Source organism: Callithrix jacchus, chromosome 4 (genome assembly GCF_049354715.1).
Source record: "Callithrix jacchus isolate 240 chromosome 4, calJac240_pri, whole genome shotgun sequence".
In the NCBI taxonomy this organism is placed as follows: domain Eukaryota; kingdom Metazoa; phylum Chordata; class Mammalia; order Primates; family Cebidae; genus Callithrix; species Callithrix jacchus.
In genome coordinates this window covers 169,773,608-169,791,162 of record NC_133505.1, presented here as the reverse complement: position 1 = coordinate 169,791,162, position 17,555 = coordinate 169,773,608, and the positions used below count along the sequence as shown (strand labels likewise).

General features: G+C 44.5%; 1 protein-coding gene across 4 annotated transcripts in view; it reads right to left on the bottom strand.

Annotated features, from left to right (window-relative positions):
- The window catches only part of PACRG (parkin coregulated), a 592,113-nt gene that overhangs the window by 68,501 nt on the left and 506,057 nt on the right, over positions 1–17,555 (bottom strand). For 2 of the 4 annotated variants that reach the window (XM_054254971.2, XM_054254973.2), the window contains exon 5: positions 1,657–1,800. The exons of the other annotated variants lie outside the window; for them this stretch is intronic. In XM_054254971.2, coding sequence (XP_054110946.1) covers positions 1,657–1,800 — 144 coding nt within the window. The remainder of the gene's footprint in view (positions 1–1,656; positions 1,801–17,555) is intronic. 4 annotated transcript variants of the gene reach the window in all.

Here is a 17,555-nt window from a genome sequence, read left to right as displayed (position 1 = left end):
ATCCAGACAGAAGGGAGAAAGGAGCCATGCGCAGAACCAGGCGAGAGTGCCCAGGCAGAAGGAAAAGCCAGTGCAAAGGCCCTGAGGCAGCATCCAGCTTGGTGTGCGAAGAGCAGTGAGACCTCTGATGCACCTGATGGGGGCAGAATATCGAATAAGAAAGACAGGAGATAGGGTCAGGGAGATTCGTGGGGTCAGGTGATGTATGTATTCTGTGCAAAGGTAAGGGCACCGACACTGACTCTAAGTGTAATGGAATATCACCGGAGGATGTTAAGCAAGGGAGTGACAAAATCTCCCTGAACTTGGAGCAAGACCATTCTGGCTACCGAATGGACGATGGACTGTGCTGGAACCAGAGGGCCTTTTTAGGAGCTGTTGCAGCAATCCAGGCGAGAGACCCAGGTGGAGGCACTGAGGGGTGAGGCCATGGAGCAGAGTAAGGCCTTGCTGCTGTAGAATTTGGGTGTAGGAGGTAAAGGTAAAGGAATGAAGACTTCAAGTTAACTTTAAGGTTCTTGGTAAATCATGGACCGTGGCCCCATTTAGTTACATGGGCGCAGACCTGAGTGGGAGCAAAAAATGCCCAGGGGCCGTTTCAAGTCTTGTCCTGAGCACCTTCAGTTGAAAAGGCCTACTGGACATCTGAGCACAGCGGCTGATTAGGAAGTCAGACACATGAGTGAGAAGCTCAGAGTGTGTGGTGGGGAGGGGGTGTGGAATGTGGGGGCCATCGGTGCAGAGAGGGTGTTGAAAGCCTCGAGGCTGAATGAGATGGCCAAGGAATGAATGCAGATAACTAGGAGAAGAGGCCTGAGGCTCCATCTCTCTTAACCCCGGGATTCATTCGGTTTTCCTTAACAGCTGACTTAAAACGAACCATATTACACGCAGCTCTCCAAACCTGTCATGGAGGCACCTGCTCTGTGTAAACTGTTGAATGAACAAGGCCGTATTTAGTGAGGGTCCTCCCTATTAAAAGTACCCCCAGTCTGAGAATCTGCTAAGTTATATTTGGCTTTAGGCTATAATTATAATTCAGGCACAAAATTTTCTGTTTCTGAAAAAGGGATAGTTTATAGAATTGATAGTTTACAAAAGTAGTTTAACAGAATTCAGTTAAAAAGTGTCCCCAAAGTAGACTTGAAAAGAGAAAGCCATAATAACCTATTAGTAAATGTACGTAGAGGAAAACCAACGTTCACAGCTCCTTGTTTACTTAGTTTGGAATTAATTACAAATGATTAAACGTGTGAAATTCATATTATTTGTTGCAGAGTTTAGTCTTGGAAGCATAAACTGACTTAAAGATTAGACTTTTACAAACACTGATGGTGGAAAACGGTAGAAAGACAAGGAGGAAGTCCCGGCCTCCCCCCGTCGCTAGCTTGGAGGACAATTAGCTTCTTTGTCGATGGGTGAGTAAAAAGAGAAGCTTAACAGGGAATTAATTTTTCTCTACTGAAGTTTCAGCAATTTCTTATAGCTCTGCTGTTTTTTAGTGGCTAAAGTACTTTGTTTGCCAAGGTGAAAAATCTCATATTCCGGCACCATTATTGTTTAAAAAACACTTTCATTTTAGTACTGCTCACTTTTATTCTCCCAAAAGATTACATTAAAATGAAGAGTTAGTTTAGCAACTGAATAAGTGGGTACCTTCAGAGGACAGATGTATTGAGAAGTGAGGCAGTATTTCATGGAGTCCTAAATTAGATCCGTACAGCTCCCATAGTACACTGGACTTCTGATTTCCAGGTCTTGGGTTCGGCCTCACGAGCTCTCGTGCTGGTCGGATGGGGCCTTGTGGGAGGAAATATGGTCAGTGCTGGGCCCTCCTTTCTCGAATACAGAACACAGTGCATGCCAATGGGAGGCAGCTTTTTCCCCTGACAGAGGCGCTCTGAAATGATTGTGCAACTGCAAGGCACAGCTGTGTATTTTAAGCATTTAAAATGTGCACAGAAAGTGCACACGTTAGGTTTCCTTGGCCCAGTGTTACAGCAAATACTGGATGATTCACGGAGATCCTTCATGAAGCTCATGTAGGAAAACATCGTCAGTCAGCTCTGCCCAAACTGAATGACACGGAAGAAATTAAGAGATTTAAGAAAGCTTTTCTTTCAGGGAAAAAAAAAGACTACTGAAAATGAGTTAAAGGAATGGTATTAAGTAAGCTGCCCTGTCGTGTCCTGTAAAATGAAATGGAGATGATATTCCAGATTAGGACACTTGGTTCTGTTTGAAATACAATCACACATGGTATTGAAATCATTCATCTTTGTGAATCACTGAATGAACACACAAAAGTCGCCAGAGACATTACGGACAAAATCTCTGTGTCAAATTCAAGACTGCGAATGTAAGAATGCTTTGTCCAACTCTCACATTAGTAAGTGCTTGCTCAGTCTCTGCTTACTCTGCTTGACTACATTTCGTTTCTGTACAGACATTGTCAATCACAGACCTTGTTTATTTAACCAGGGCAAGACAGCTTCTATGGGCTTAGTTACTGGTTCTCAGCAGCTGGGCCTTGGAGACCCAGGTGAAATCTCTTTTGTTGGTTAAAACAAAGAAACAATTAAGACAGTTGTTTCTCTTCTAAATTAGATGACAATAACATTTACATCAGGTTAGTGTTTCAGGGTTTAACTCAAGTTGTCTTAGACTCTAAACACCTTTAGTTATTTAGAGGATGGACAGACATGATGAGAACCTGGAGGAGACCACTGGAGTGGGTTAGGAGGAGAAGCTGAGGGGGTAGCCCACCATCCCGTGGCCCCTGCTCTGTGTGTGGGTGTGTGGGTACATGTAAATGCCAACCAGTTACACGGTCTTGGAAATGAAAAGAGCCACTTCTGACACACACACGAAGTGACTTGGGAGCTTGGAAATGTCCTTAATGAAAACCCCAAGAAGCTTGTTGGGGGTGCAGGCACATGCTTGGGTACCACCATGTAACACAAACACAGAGTACACATGAACATCCACACACTGGACACATTTCCACTGAAGGTAGAACTTGGTGCCAGGCACATGGCCCACCCCTTTCCCTGTGGAACTTCTGTCCTCACTGTGACTGTGTGGCACTGTCAGCAACAGCCAGCTGGGGGCCCAGGGAGACTTGGGACCACAGCTTCAGGACCCAGTGCAGTCAGTGGCACCGGCCAGTGATGGCTCACGTAACCTGCCTCCTGGACCATCGAAGAGTCCAGTGCGGGTCAGGACCATGGCTGGTTTCCCCAGGTTAATTCATTTATTCAAACAAATATTGGCTGTTATGAAACAATAACCAGAAACCACTTAATCAAGGATGCACTGTATCTGTAGGGAAAAAGAATTGCCTTTGGACTAAACTGTCAGCAAAACAATGCTCATTTCAACTGCAGCTTGCAATTCATGACTGAAGCCCATTTGAATGTTGGTTTAGGCTTGAACTCATCTGGACACAAAAGAAACAATTCCCTGCGATATTCGGAGGCATCATCTTCTTTTCAAGTAAAGTGAAAAATAGTTTTTTTGCTTGCAGTCTGAAAACATTCATTGCTGTAAATGCCACAACTCGTAATCTGTTAAGTACTGTAAAGGTGCTGGGGCTTACACATATTTAACTTTTCTAGTTACTTTATTAGCTGAATCCTTGGAGGCCAAAACATATTGGATGAGCAATTTTATTTTCCCCTTTTTGTCAACGTTTGCTAAACCATAGGAAATCTGATATTATCACATCACCCTTCTGTGCCTGATGCTAAAAATGCTGTCTCTCACTCTTTGGGTCTTTTATTAGGAAAGACATTTCATATAACCGAAGACAGATAATTGAGCCCTATAAATCAGGAGGAAAATGCTACAATGACTGCAATCTCCCAGTCCAAGGTAGTCTCCAAACTGCATTTGAATTGTACTGAGGAATGCATGGAAAAGAAAATCAATGTTGCCCTATTAGATAATTTGCATTTGTTACATACACAACACACAGTGGCATTAATTAATAGAAGAATGGTGTGATCTATCTGCTAGCGGTTTGCTTTTAGTGCAATTCATCAGATGATAATCATTTACCTAAAATGCTGTCAGGAGAGGAAAAACGGAATTTCGACTCAGCAGGTCCATAGGGCAAGAGGGATGATCTTTGGTTGTGAATGAACCTAATTTAATTTTCTAGTGTTTGATCCCAACTTTTTGTTGCATGGCTGAAAACAGTAACAAATTATAGCTCGATATGTTTTAAAAAGTCCTTTTTTTTTTTAAAAAAAGAGCTTTGCTTTAGCTAACATCATTGGTCTAAAAGAATGTTTTATTAAATTGATATTTAATGTTTTAGGCATGTTTTCTAGTGAAAGAGAAGATTTTATATACAATGTGAATTTCATTAACTGAGATGGGAAACATAGAAGGTGAAAGGTACTGCCGAACCTGAATTTGCAACAGTTTAATTTAAATTTATGGTGTGCTGTCGTTGAAGGAAAATCAGTAAAACATCCAAATGTTCACTTAACAGATTTCAACGAAATCTCGTTTTTTTCTCCTCAGGCCCGATTTACACACCAAGAAAAGCAGAAAGGATGACTCCTAATTGCTTGAATAAAAGCAGTTAGGAGTGACATGACTGTTTTTGAGTCTGAGCCCACCCTTCCCTCTACCCCTTCCCTCTCTTTTCTGCCAGATTTACTCACAAATGGGTATGCATGTCGGGAATGCCAGGTGGGGGCTGGACTTGGCGGTAGAATGGATTCCTCCATTCTGACCCCAGCCCGTGCCCCTCGTTGGTTTTACCACGGTCTCTCATTCACCTGGTTTTCCCCTTTCACCTTCTACACACTAACTTCATGGTTCTCAACTGGTTTCCAGAAATCAACCTCCCACCTTCTTCATTCAAAATCTATAAACATGCACCCCCACATTACCCAGCCCTAGCCCGTTGAGGGGTGGCTCCTCGTACCCTGCCTTTCCCGCTGCCCGCTCAGTCCTCCAGGTCCTTTGTCCGGAACCGCGGTCCCCAGGCATGTACAGGTCAAAATGGTGCAGGGTGAGAGGAGACCTGGAGCCTGGGTCACATCCCCCAAGAGGGCCAGCTCCAATGACCGTGGAAGGGCCGTGTGCATCACACACACGCCCCTGATAAAAGTGAAGTGACCAGAAAGCCCAAGACTTAGCTTGGGATTCAAACCTGTCATCCTTTCTGCTTTTCTTGGTGTGTAAATCAAATAAAGGCTTGAGGAGAAAAAAAATGAGATTTCGTTGAAATCTGTTAAGTGAACATTTGGATATTTTCCTGATTTTCCTTCAACGACAGCACACCATGAATTTATTAAACTGTGGCATATTCAGGTTCGGCAGTACCTTTCGCCTTTTATTCTTCCTGTATCAGTTAACGAAATTTACAGGGTATATATAAAATCTTCTCTTTCACTAGAAAACATGCCTAAAACATCAAGCATCAATTTTCTGTATAATTTATGTTAAGAATTGGAGAAAGACTGGCAGATAAATATATCACATACCCAGACTTGAGTTGACTTTTGAGAAGAATTACAAATTAGTTAAAAATCCAATTTTTGGGGGGTAAAATTTCAAGCAGATGTTATGAGAAATCTTTCTGGAACATGATTGCTTTGGGCGAGGAGGGAAGCCTGATGCGGGCTTCGTTCACTTGACGGGGAACCTGGTGGAGGTCACCGGGCAGGCCCAGGCAGTGCTGCGCTCTGGAAAGGACCACGTTCCCCTGCAGGGCAGCGCCCCGAGGGACAGGACGGCACAGTCCGTTGTTGGTTCCATGAACAAGGGGTTTAGGGTTAGTACTCTTAGAGCTGAAGAGGCCCCACTGTGTATGTCCCCAAAATCCAAACAAAAGGGCAACAAGCAAAGGAGGTGTTTAGGAGCATGAGGTGTGAGTGAACGTGAGGACGTGGCCCAAAGCGGGAAGGCGGGAGCCCTCTCCCAGCCCAGGTGGTTGGGGGGGGGGGAGCAAGGAGGTGGGAGTCACCCCACAGGGCGGCAGGCCAGGTGACCACCTGACCCCTGACCTCACGCTGTACTCACAGACGCCATGCTCAGCACCGAAAGCAGCTCTAGTCTAGATTTTATGACGTCTTCACAAGGTGGGGAGTACAGAGCTCATCTCTTAAACAACCAAACTTTTCCTAAATCTTTAAACAAAAGTTCTGCTTTAAGTTTTCTGTCCCCATCGCAGCTTCCATATTCCATGGGTTTCTTTCTTAATGCACCTCCCAATTGTCCCTTGCACGTCACCCTGCCTCCTCTCAGACAACCCTCTCCAGTGCCCGGCATTAGCTCCCACTGACCCCCCGGACGCCTGGCAGAAGGACAGGTTGGGCACCGGGGAGTCACCATGTCTCCAAAGCAGAGCTGTGGTAACAGTGTGCGCACCAGCTAGCGTGAGAGAGAGTGTGTGTGTGCGCGTGTGTGTGTAGTAGAGATGGAGGTGTAAATGTATGTGTGTGTAGGAGTAGGGATGGAAGTGTAAATGTGTGTATGTGTGTAGGAGGGATGGAGGTGTAAATGTGTGTATGTGTGTAGGTGTAGGGATGGAGTTGTAAATGTGTGTATATGTGTGTGTAGGAGTAGGGATGGAGGTGTAAATGTGTGTATGTGTGTGTGTAGGAGGGATAGAGGTGTAAATGTGTGTATGTGTGTGAGTATGTGTAGGAGTAGAAATGGAGGTGTAAATGTGTATGCATGTGTGTAGGAGGGATGGTGTAAATGTGTGTATGTGTGTGTAGGAGTAGGGATGGAGGTGTAAATGTGTGTATGTGTGTGTGTAGGAGGGATAGAGGTGTAAATGTGAGTATGTGTAGGAGTAGAAATGGAGGTGTAAATGTGTATGCATGTGTGTAGGAGGGATGGTGTAAATGTGTGCATGTGTGTGTAGGAGTAGGGATGGAGGTGTAAATGTGTGTATGTGTGTAGGAGGGATGGAGGTGTAAATGTGTGTATGTGTGTGTAGGTGTAGGGATGGAGCTGTAAATGTGTGTATATGTGTGTGTAGGAGGGATGGAGGTGTAAATGTGTATATGTGTGTGTGTAGTAGGGATGGAGGTGTAAATGTGTGTATGTAGTAGGGATGGAGGTGTAAATGTGTGTATGTGTGTGTAGGTGTAGGGATGGAGGGGTAAATGTGTGTATGTGTGTGTGTAGGAGTAGGGATGGAGGTGTAAATGTGTGTATATGTGAGTGTTTGCATGTGTCTGTAGAAGTAGAGGTAAGGGTGTATGTGTATATGGGGTGGGGATGTATGTATGGGGGTGGGGATGTGAATGTGTTTTGGGTAGAAGTATGAGTGTAACAATGTGTGTCAGTATGTGTGCATGTTGGGGAGGGCGTGTGAGTGTGTTTGTGTGTATAGAAGTAGGGGTAGGAGTGTGAATGTGCATGTGGGGTGGGGGTGTGAGTTCATGTCTATGTGGGAGTGTGAGTGTGTAGGGGTGGGGGTGTGTGTATGTGAGACTGTGTGTAGGAGTGGGGATGTGAGTGGGTGCATATGTGTGTGTATGGGGTGTGTGTATGTGGGATTGTGAGTGTAGGAGTGGGGGTGTGAGTGTGTGTAGGAGTGGATATATGTGTGTGTGTAGGAGTGGGGGTGTGTGTATGTGGGAGTGTGAGTGCGTAGGAGTGGGAGTGTGTATGTAGGAGTGGGTATGTGTGTGAGTGGGACTGTGTGCGGGAGTGTGTGTAGGAGTGGTTGTGAGTGTGAGTTGTGTATAGGTGTGTGAGTGTGTGTGTGTAGGAGTGGGGGGTGTGAATGTAGGGGTGGGAGTGTGACTGTATGTGGGAGTGTGTGTGTCTGTAGGGATTGAGGTTGCCGTGGGAGCAGGAGGAGAAGGAACAGCCAGCTGTGCCCACACCATCTGGTGGTGTTAAGGACAGAAGCTGCAGTTGGAGAGGCTGAGCTGTAGCAGGGAGAAGCAGAAGGTGTCCATCTAGGGACTCCTGGATGAAATTTGGGTGGAGCTAATTCTTAGACATGATTCTGGTCAGGGGTAAATGATCAAGCATTGAAGTGTACATTGCAGAGTCACTCTTTTTTGTGTGTGTGAGTATCAACTGTCTTGTTTTCTTTTTTATTTGCTTTTTTGTCTTTTCATTCTTCTATTTGTGAATCAGCTGTCCTCATTCTTTGCCTACTTGTGTTTGGAAGTTGCAGTCTCTTATGGTGGTGGTCCTTGAAACCAAGAGACCAGGCAAGCACTATAGAAAGATTATGATAAAAAAAGACTCATTTCAGTGGGCTGTAAGTATTGAATGCCAACAGAATGCATAGAAATATACTGCTTGGAAACTTAAAACCATGTCTTGATAGAATTTCCTCCAGTTGAAGGTTAGAAAAAATAATCATCTCTTACATGGTACAAATCTCTCAATCATTATTTTGCTTGTTGTGAAAACCCAGAGAGAATTCATTATTAGCCTCATTTTATAAATGACAGAAACATTCAAAAACAGTAAGTGTCTTGTTAAGTAATTTGTCTAGGTGATGGGATTTGGAACTGAACTTTGAAACGCGTCTTTCAGAAGCTTTTACCATGTGCTAAGTGCCGACCACTAGGCCAGTAGTTGGGAATATAGACACAGGCACCATCTTTGCTTCCACCAAACTCACTTCCATCACTAGAGAGAACAGAGCAACATGGGTGATTCCCCGCCAAAACCAAGGCTGAAGCGTGAGACAGATTAACTCAGGTACAAAGGACAAAGGAGAAAGACTGACTGACAGAAATACAGAAGAGACACCATTTTTTTTTTAGCCTTTTACATGAGAAAAAATTTCTGGGAAGTATAAACATTCTATTCTATAATACTGAGAAAATAAAGATGGATGTCAATAGAACTCAAAGAAGAGTTGTTCAAAGTAGAAGAATCGAGACTCTGAAAGTCCCTGATGGTGGTGTTAAAAGTGCTCCTTCTTTGTCTGAGACCACCAGCCGTCAACTGGCTAAAATGCTCAGTGTGGGACAACGGGATGAAACGGCTCTTTCAGATCTCCGACAGCAGAGAGGATCTATGCCAATGTGAAATCACTTCTTCCTTTATTATGCCAGCACTTTACAAGGGTTTTCTCTCATTTAAACTAGATCCAGATTCTCTTCTGCCCTGGGATTTGAATTCTTCCTCCCAAGTATGATACTGTTAGAACTTATTATTCTCAATCAAACAAACACCAGTACTGCATTTGGCCTTATAGAGGAAGTGCCTTGTGAGTTCTGGAATCAACGGAATTTAATTATTTACCGTTGTATATAAAACTTGCGTACTGAAATAAAGACTCAATTGCTCCCTCTTTTATTCCATTATACCATGCATATAAATATTCATTTATCTACAAAATTTCATTTAAGATATAATACAATACATTCTTAAATAATAGGAATATGACATTCTGACCATAAATTCAATTGTAGGGCAAAATGAATTCTGATGCTAGTCCACGCCCTCATGAACATTTTCTTTTTCAGTTAACCAGGAAGAAAATGTAATTTCAGTTTTACTTAAGGGGTCTGGCAAGACTCCCTTCCACAGCTCTTCCTTAAAGCAAATCCTGTGTTTAGTTGATCGGCGAAAAGCCCCAGGAATTTTAGCTGCATGTAAAATGCATGTATCTTTTGACAGGAATAAATAACACTTGAAAATATAAAAAAGGCGTCTCCGGCCGGGCGCGGTGGCTCACGCCTGTAATCCCAGCACTTTGGGAGGCCGAGGCGGGTGGATCACGAGGTCAAGAGATCGAGACCATCGTGGTCAACATGGTGAAACCCCGTCTCTACTAAAAATACAAAAAATTAGCTGGGCATGGTGGTGCGTGCCTGTAATCCCAGCTACTCGGGAGGCTGAGGCAGGATAATTGCCTGAACCCAGGAGGTGGAGGTTGTGGTGAGCCGAGATCGCACCATTGCACTCCAGCCTGGGTAACAAGAGCAAAACTCCGTCTCAAAAAAAAAAAAAAAAAAAAAAAGGCATCTCCTCACTGATGTCAAATAGGACAGTGGTAGCTGGTGACTATAATCATTTCCTGATGACTTGGCTTCAAATACTGAGCAAAACGTGTAGTAATAGCCTATTAAGTTCAATGGTGTGAACCACTTTCTGGTAGAATTTTTATAAAAACAGAGTTTTTAAGAGAAAATAGGTTATAAAGTGATTAATTTGTGACCTTACACTAATGTAATTTATGGTGCTTCAATTTCTTTTCATACAACCTATCTTATGAGAACAGAAATGTGACTTTAGAAGACAGTAACTGGGGTGACAGAGACAACTCCAATTTACTTTATCTTAAAAAGGACATTATATTTTGAATAATGTTACTGTTGGCCTTACATTCATTTTCAAGAAAAGTTGAGCATTTTTGTTTTCTGTAAGCAAAAGAAACGATGAATTAGAGCTAGATTTCCTCTCTATTTAATAACATCTAGTCAAAGTAGCTACAATGGTAGAAAATGTGTCTATAGAGAATACTTATTAAGATAAAAATCCATTTTCAGAAGACTGTATCTATCAAGAAAATAAAATGACTGCAAATTAGGATGTACACAATCCCAATATATTTATTTTATGAAACAATCATGTGACCAAAGGTTATACTGTCAGACTAAAGAAATAGAGGGTAAATCCACTTCCCAAAAACCCCCACCCACCCACTAACCAATGAAACCACTGATATATATTTAGGGCTGATGAAATTCATCATGCTAAGAAATGAAAGGAAATAGCTACACATTATGTATCTCAAAAGCTTGTATCAAACCATCAATGATATGGTTTGGCTCTGTGTCCCCCAGCCAAATCTCATGTTGAATTGTAATGCCCAGTGCTGGTGGGAGGTGATTGGATCATGGTGGCGAAACTTTCCCCTTGCTGTTCTCATGATAGTAAGTTCTCATGAGATCTGGTTGTTATAGAAGTGTGTAGCACTCTCCCCTTTGCTCTCTCTTTCCCGCTCAAGCCATTTAAGATGGGCTGGCTTCCCCTTCACCTTCCGCCGTGATTGTAAGTTTCCTGAGGCCTCCCCAGCTGTGCCTCCTGTACAGCCTGCAGAACTATGAGTCAATTAAACCTTTTTTCTTTATAAATTAGCCAGTTTCAGGTAGTTCTTTATAGCAGTGTGAAAACAGACGAATACAATCAGCCATTCAATATCCTATTAAAAAGAGGTGGCAAACTCTTGGTACAGCAGCATACCCTCCACCTCTTCTTGCCATCTTTTTAGGCCCATAACAGACATTTTTAATTGGTTATGGCTTTTTATTCACCTGAGGGTAGGAAAAGACCCAGAATCTTGTGTAACACAGTCATACTTCCCATCAGAGTTCTAAAATAGATGAACTTCACCTGCATTTGTGTAAGACTAAATCTTCAACCAGTCAGTAGACAAATATTTATGGAGTGCTCAGAGACACGTATGCTTAGGAATACATAGAAGAGATTCAACTCAGTTTCTGCTGAGATTAATTTCCAAAAGGGGAAGGAAGCTACCACAGCATAAATATACATAAATAAGTCACAGTTACCAATAAATGAAAGTGTTCAGAAGACGGCCATCGCGAGATGACACTGGAAGGAATGGAGAAGGGCAGGGTTGTTTAGGGAAGCTCTTGGAGGTCAAACTACATTTCGGTTTGAAGAAAATTAGATGTGCTCTGGCAGATGGGAGGAGAACAGTTCTATTTACCAGGATTTACCCTGAGGTCTGTGCCGTGCCCTCTGTGGCATATCCCACCATCTTTCAAAGTATCTTACAGCCATTGTTGCCCTGACGTAAGCGGAATCACAAACACATATTTCCAGATGAATAAATGCTTGGAGATCAGTCATATAACAAGTTACCTTTGGAGGAGCAGGAAGCATGCCGGTTTTCCCAAAGCCTCTCTTTAAAAACAAAAAACAAAACCTGTTTTTCCCCTTGACTTTCTTTTTGTTTTAGTGTTTAGTTGTTACCAAACCAAAGTCTCCCTCTTATAAGCAACATTTGATAACAATAAAATGCCAACCCGCACTATAAATTGACTCGCTAAGGGCAGAATTGAAACGGGAAACTGTACGTGTTAAAGATTCCTACGGAGGAGAGTAAGGAAATTTTGAAGAGTTAAAAACAAGTCTCTATAATACAGATGGTAAAACCTTGTGACATTGAAAATATTTTCCAGAGAGAAATTTATTAAGAGGAAGTGGACAATATATCTGATAATTTCTCTTGGGTGCAGGCAAGCTGTTGAATTTTAGGCCCACTTCCTTGCTGGTCTATAGACATTAATTAACACAGGGGATGAACAGCATGTGATGGCAACAAGAAAACCCCTTCTCCAAGGAGAAGGCCCTTGAGGGATTTGGAAGCAGATATTTAATATTCTACAATTAAAAAAGAACACCATACTCTAAAGACATGGATTTTCTAACCACCAACACTGCCTACTCTTAGTCAAGTGCTATTTTAGTGGCTATGAGCTTCATGGAAGGCAGTTACATACAATGGGGAAATTTATAAATTATTTTAATGGAGCCCACGTCTTCAGAAGATTATATGATGCTTTATCAATGGAGATGGAATATGTCTGTATATGCTTCAGGATTATCATTCGACTCTCACATGCAGAAGGGGAAATGTTACAGGTTTGTGGGTATTAGAAAGCAGCAGGAAATGTGGTGCGTCTCAAGTGCTCAAGTGATGCCCGAAGCTCCACTCAGCCAGCTTACGATGGAAGACGTGAGCCCCGTCTCATTTCAGGCAAATTCTTCCGCTGTGTCTTCCCGTCTCCTCAGGGGCCTTGAACAATAGCTTACAGCCTTTCTCTTTTGTACCTTCAGCTTCATGGAGCTCATATCTTTCTTCATTTAAACAACACCGTCGTGTCTTTTTATCTTAAAACTAACAAGCCTCTGTCTAACCCCAAAACTCTACAACATTCGGCCCCCTTTTCCCTCTTCAAAATCAGCATTTTAAAAAGAGTTGCCTGTACTTGCTCTCTTCCTCAACTCCCATTCGTTTTCGTACCCATTACAGTCTGGCTTCCTTTACCTCTCTATGAAAACTGCTTTACCCAAGAGAGCCCTGTTGCTCAGTTCAATGGACATTTTTCAGCCTTGGTTTTACTTTGCCTCCAAGAGAAACGTTTGAGTCTGCTCTCTTTATTTGAACACATTCTTCTCCTGGTGCCCACAGAGGTAAACTCTCATGGCTTCTGACCTACATCTTTGGCTGCGTCTGCTTGGTGTCCTTCGGGAGCTATCTGTCCCTTAGTGTAGGTGTTTCAGTTGGTTGGGGCTACTATAAAGGAATTGAGGCTGGATAATTTATAAGGAAAAGAGGTTTATCTGGGCTCATGGTTCTACAGGCTATATAAGAAACGCTGCAGCAGCGTCTGCATCTGGTGAGGGCCTCAGGAAGCTTCATTTACAGTGGAAGATGAAGGGGAGCTGGTGTGTGCAGAGATCACATGGCCAGAGAGGAAGCAGGAGAGACAGGAGGAGCTGCCAGGTTCTTCTCAACAACCAGTTTCTGCAGGAACTAAGAGTGAGAACGCACCCACTCCCAGGAGAACTCACTCCTGTAAGAATGGCTTTCATGAGGGATCTGCCCCCATGACCCGAATACCTCCCACCAGGCCTCACTTCAAACACCGAGGAGCGAATTTCAACACGAGACTTGGCGGCACCAAACAAGCTACATCCAAACCATATCCAAACCACTCCCAAACCATAGCAGAGGGTGAGAGTCAGAACTGCACCCTAGCTCATCTGCTGTCCCCGCTCTGTGCCACTTGCTGTGGACCATCTCCGTCATTAAGGACGAGAGTGCTCTTCCACTGATGATGACACTTGTCCCCCAAGACCTGAACGCTCCTAAATCTGCTGTTTCCCACCAGGCATTTCTTATTGAGTCCCAGGACCAAATGTCCTATTATTTACAGAACATTTCTATTTGAATGTCTCCCGTTTGGTGAAAGCTTACTGATGAAGGACGGGGCAACTTACAATTTCCCTCCCTCCCTACAAACTTGCTCCTCATTCCATTTCTCCTTTCAGAATGTTGTTTTCAGAACAGAAATACAAAAGTTATCTTTTATTCATCCTCTTCCTCACTCAGGATTCTCTGTTATTAAGACCTGTCCTTTACATGCCTTCAACGTTTTTCAAATATTTCCACTTCCTCCATCTCCTCTGCCTGTAACACACAGAAGCCACCACCATTTCTCAAATGGCAACCCCCACCCCACCCCCCCACCATGGCCTCTTGGACTGTCCCTTCCCATCTTCATGTTAAAAATTTCCTTCTTATTTTCTCTAACTCATAATGTGTTTTCTCACACAATGAAATGCGTGGCAGCTATTTCTTTGGACTAGCATGCAAAAGTTGTTTAGCCACACAGGGTAATTTAGAAGGTGGCATCTCTCAAGATGAAGGCTGGTGTCATTTCTCTCTCTCTCTCAAAATGACCATCCAGGTCAGGGCAGAATTCCCCTCGCAGCCTCCCGCCCTCTGCGTTCTACTGCATTCCCGTTTTTAGTGCCAGGTGAACTTTGTTCATCAATCCCAGCCATCTCTTCATCCACCCATTCACACACCTTCAGCTTTGTCCCTTAATAATTTAAATGTCCTAACAGGGATGTAAAAAACGTGAAAGTAGGTGAGAAAAATACAAAGGGTATTGAGCAGGTTATTCCCATTGTGAATTGAAGATGGATTGCAGCAAAGAATACTTCATGGGGGACAAGCTCTGGCTGAGAGTGTTCTGTAACATCACGATACAAGAGGAAACTTCACAGAAAATGTGTTTGACGTTGCTGAGACCATCTCCTCCTGGGAGACACCCTTTGCTATGCTGGCAGGGCCGCTCCAGCTGCAGTGGCGGGGGATGTGGTCCTGGTGTGAGGGGCAGGATTTCAGCTCGAGGAGCAGAGTCGGGAGGGGCTGAGGCCTGGTTTCAGGAGTGGAGGCTCCTGCAGGGAGGTGGAGGGGCAGCTGTGCAGGGTCAGGGCCTCCTGCTGGGCACACGAGCTGCTGGGTAGGTGAGGGGTGCTCTGTTACCTTGGCCTTCTCTTGAGCCACACCTGGACTGTTCTTCCTGCTCTGGCTCCTCAGGGAATCGCCTTTGTGTCTTCCTATTGCCTGCTGTTGCTGAACAGGGTTCCTCTTCCCTGTGGTCCACAGGAAACTATTGACTTTCCTGGTGTGCCTTAGGGCAGCGGAGCACCCTCCAAGTGTAAGCGCATTTTGCCAGGAACAAGGCCAGGCAGAGCTGCCTTCCTCTGCCCTTCTCTTGTTTTTGCTCCTGAGGTCTGCCCCTTGCCCACCTTTCCCTTCCCTGCTGTAATCCCTTCTTCCTTCTCTTCTTCCTTTGTTATTTCTTTTCTTCCCTTTTCCTTCTTTCTAAACAAAGTAAGAGGCAGACAACATATGGGCTTTGTCTGACAAGCAGGCTGGAGCTAAGAGCTGCTGTATCAGGAGGATGTGCAGGCCAGGGTTCGGGCACGTGGCCGCAGCACAGGAGCTTCTGGAGCAGCCAGGCCCCAGCAGGACACAGTGCCTGGTGCAGGTGGGCTCTTATTTAAAAGCGACACTAATCTTCACTACTCTGGGTTCTCTTCATCCTAAGTATTCTTGGAATGAACATAACCGCGCTGACCTGTCCTGAGGCACCCCGCTCAGCCACCCCTTTCTCTGTCTGCACCTTTGTGTTCTGTAGAGAGCCGTGTCGGGTGGTAGAGGCTGGCCTGAGGGCAGGGCTGGCAGGAACGGCTCCCAGCAAGTCAGTGCCCACTTCAAGTCATCTTCATAAGTAGTTTATTTTATTTGCTCTAAATAATTATCTGTCGATTTCAACATATACTGCAGATGAAACGTCTGCCAATGCAGCATTACATGAATACCAACATAGTGCCAGCTGCAGCTGAGAGTGAAGCTGGGACTTGTTCACATGCAGTAACTGCATGCCCAGCATTCTTGGGCGAGGCTGTTTACCAGGGGCGACCTGCAGCCAGCGGTCTAGAGAGGCTCTTGCACCTGTACGGTCCCACCTCAGAGAGGCAAATGGATCGCTGCATGTGGAGAGTGATTCTGAAACTATGCGAGCTCGTGGGGAAGGGGCTCTGACTGGCGGATGGAGTCTGTTAAGGGAAAAAGGCGTCACCCTGTGGGGTGCCGATCCTGGGGAAGGGATGCAGTCAGCCAGGATTGCTTGCCTTTTCAAGCTACCTGATGTGAAGTCACCTTTTGCTGGGCATCCTGGCTAAGCTGAACTGGGCTCTTAGTTGTCAAGACCTGCAAAGTTGCTGATCCATCGGTATGGAATTGTCTGCATCAGTGCAGGGTGTGACGACCCAGGATGCCAGTGCGGTCATGATGTCAGAGCAGCCCGGGGCTCTCCCGTTTGCAGCGCTGGTGTACACTTCCAGCAAGCCCATCTGGGGACTGTCCACTGCTTTAGAAAGGGTCTGGGCAGAGAACTCTGGCCAGGATTGAGGAGGATGTTATTAACATGACATAGACTATTGTTTTCTTGTTCTAACAGCATGTTCAATGTCACGGCAGTGAATGGATCACAGGACACAAGAAAAGAGAGTGGGTGAAGTCAAGAGAAATAGAAAAGCCCCAGGAAGCAATTTTGGAGGATGCCAGTACTGCCGGCAGCAGAAAGTCCAGCCAGCAAGCCACGGCTCCCCTGTGGGCCCGCCCACCTGGCCAGCAAGCCACGGCTCCCCTGTGGGCCCGCCTACCTGGCCAGCAAGCCACGGCTTCCCTGTGGGCCTTACCTGTGTTGCCAGCCTCCCAAAGGTGGTGCTGCTCCCAGCCCAGACACATCCCATCTTGGGAGCCCCTATTTGGGGTCTTCACTTTCTCTACTGGCTGAGAGGAACCATCGCCTTTGCAGGGATCTTTGCCCTGGACCTCTCTCCTCTGCCATCGCAATACTATATTCCTTTCTGCCTTGCAGGCTTCTTTCACTAGGCTGTAATTACTGGCGGGGACACCCTACCTACCTCCTCCTCTGTCTCAAAATACTGTTTTTCGAGGCCTACTTGAAAGCCTTGCTCCTCCAAAAAGTCTTTTCTGGGCGTCTGAGGCTCCTTCTGAGATTTTCCTCCCCAACTCCCCGCTTATGGCAGTTTGGCATCATACACCGTTCTGCGTTCTCTGTTTATTCAACCACGATTTAGGGCTTTTGAAGGTGAATTACTGTTGCTATTTCCATCAGCAATGAGCAGACAGTCGACACATAGTTGGACACATCTGGACACATCAAATAAGTCTTGAAGTCTATGGAATGAGTCAAGTTATATATGTTTTTCCATCCTAGATGGCATGAAATTTAATGTGTATTTGAAAGTCCAAAGCTATAAAACTCCACAGAAAATAAACTTTCCAAATAACTAGTTTATTTTCTCCCTGGAACTTAAAATAGGAGGTGGAAAGGGAAGTCTAATTCTGAGAAAGTAGAATCTCTTTCTGATGTTTTGTCCATTAAAATAGTGGATATTTTACTGCACTAAAAAATGCTTTGTGTGGAGACTCATAGTGAGTACTCTGCATACACTTAGGCTGATAA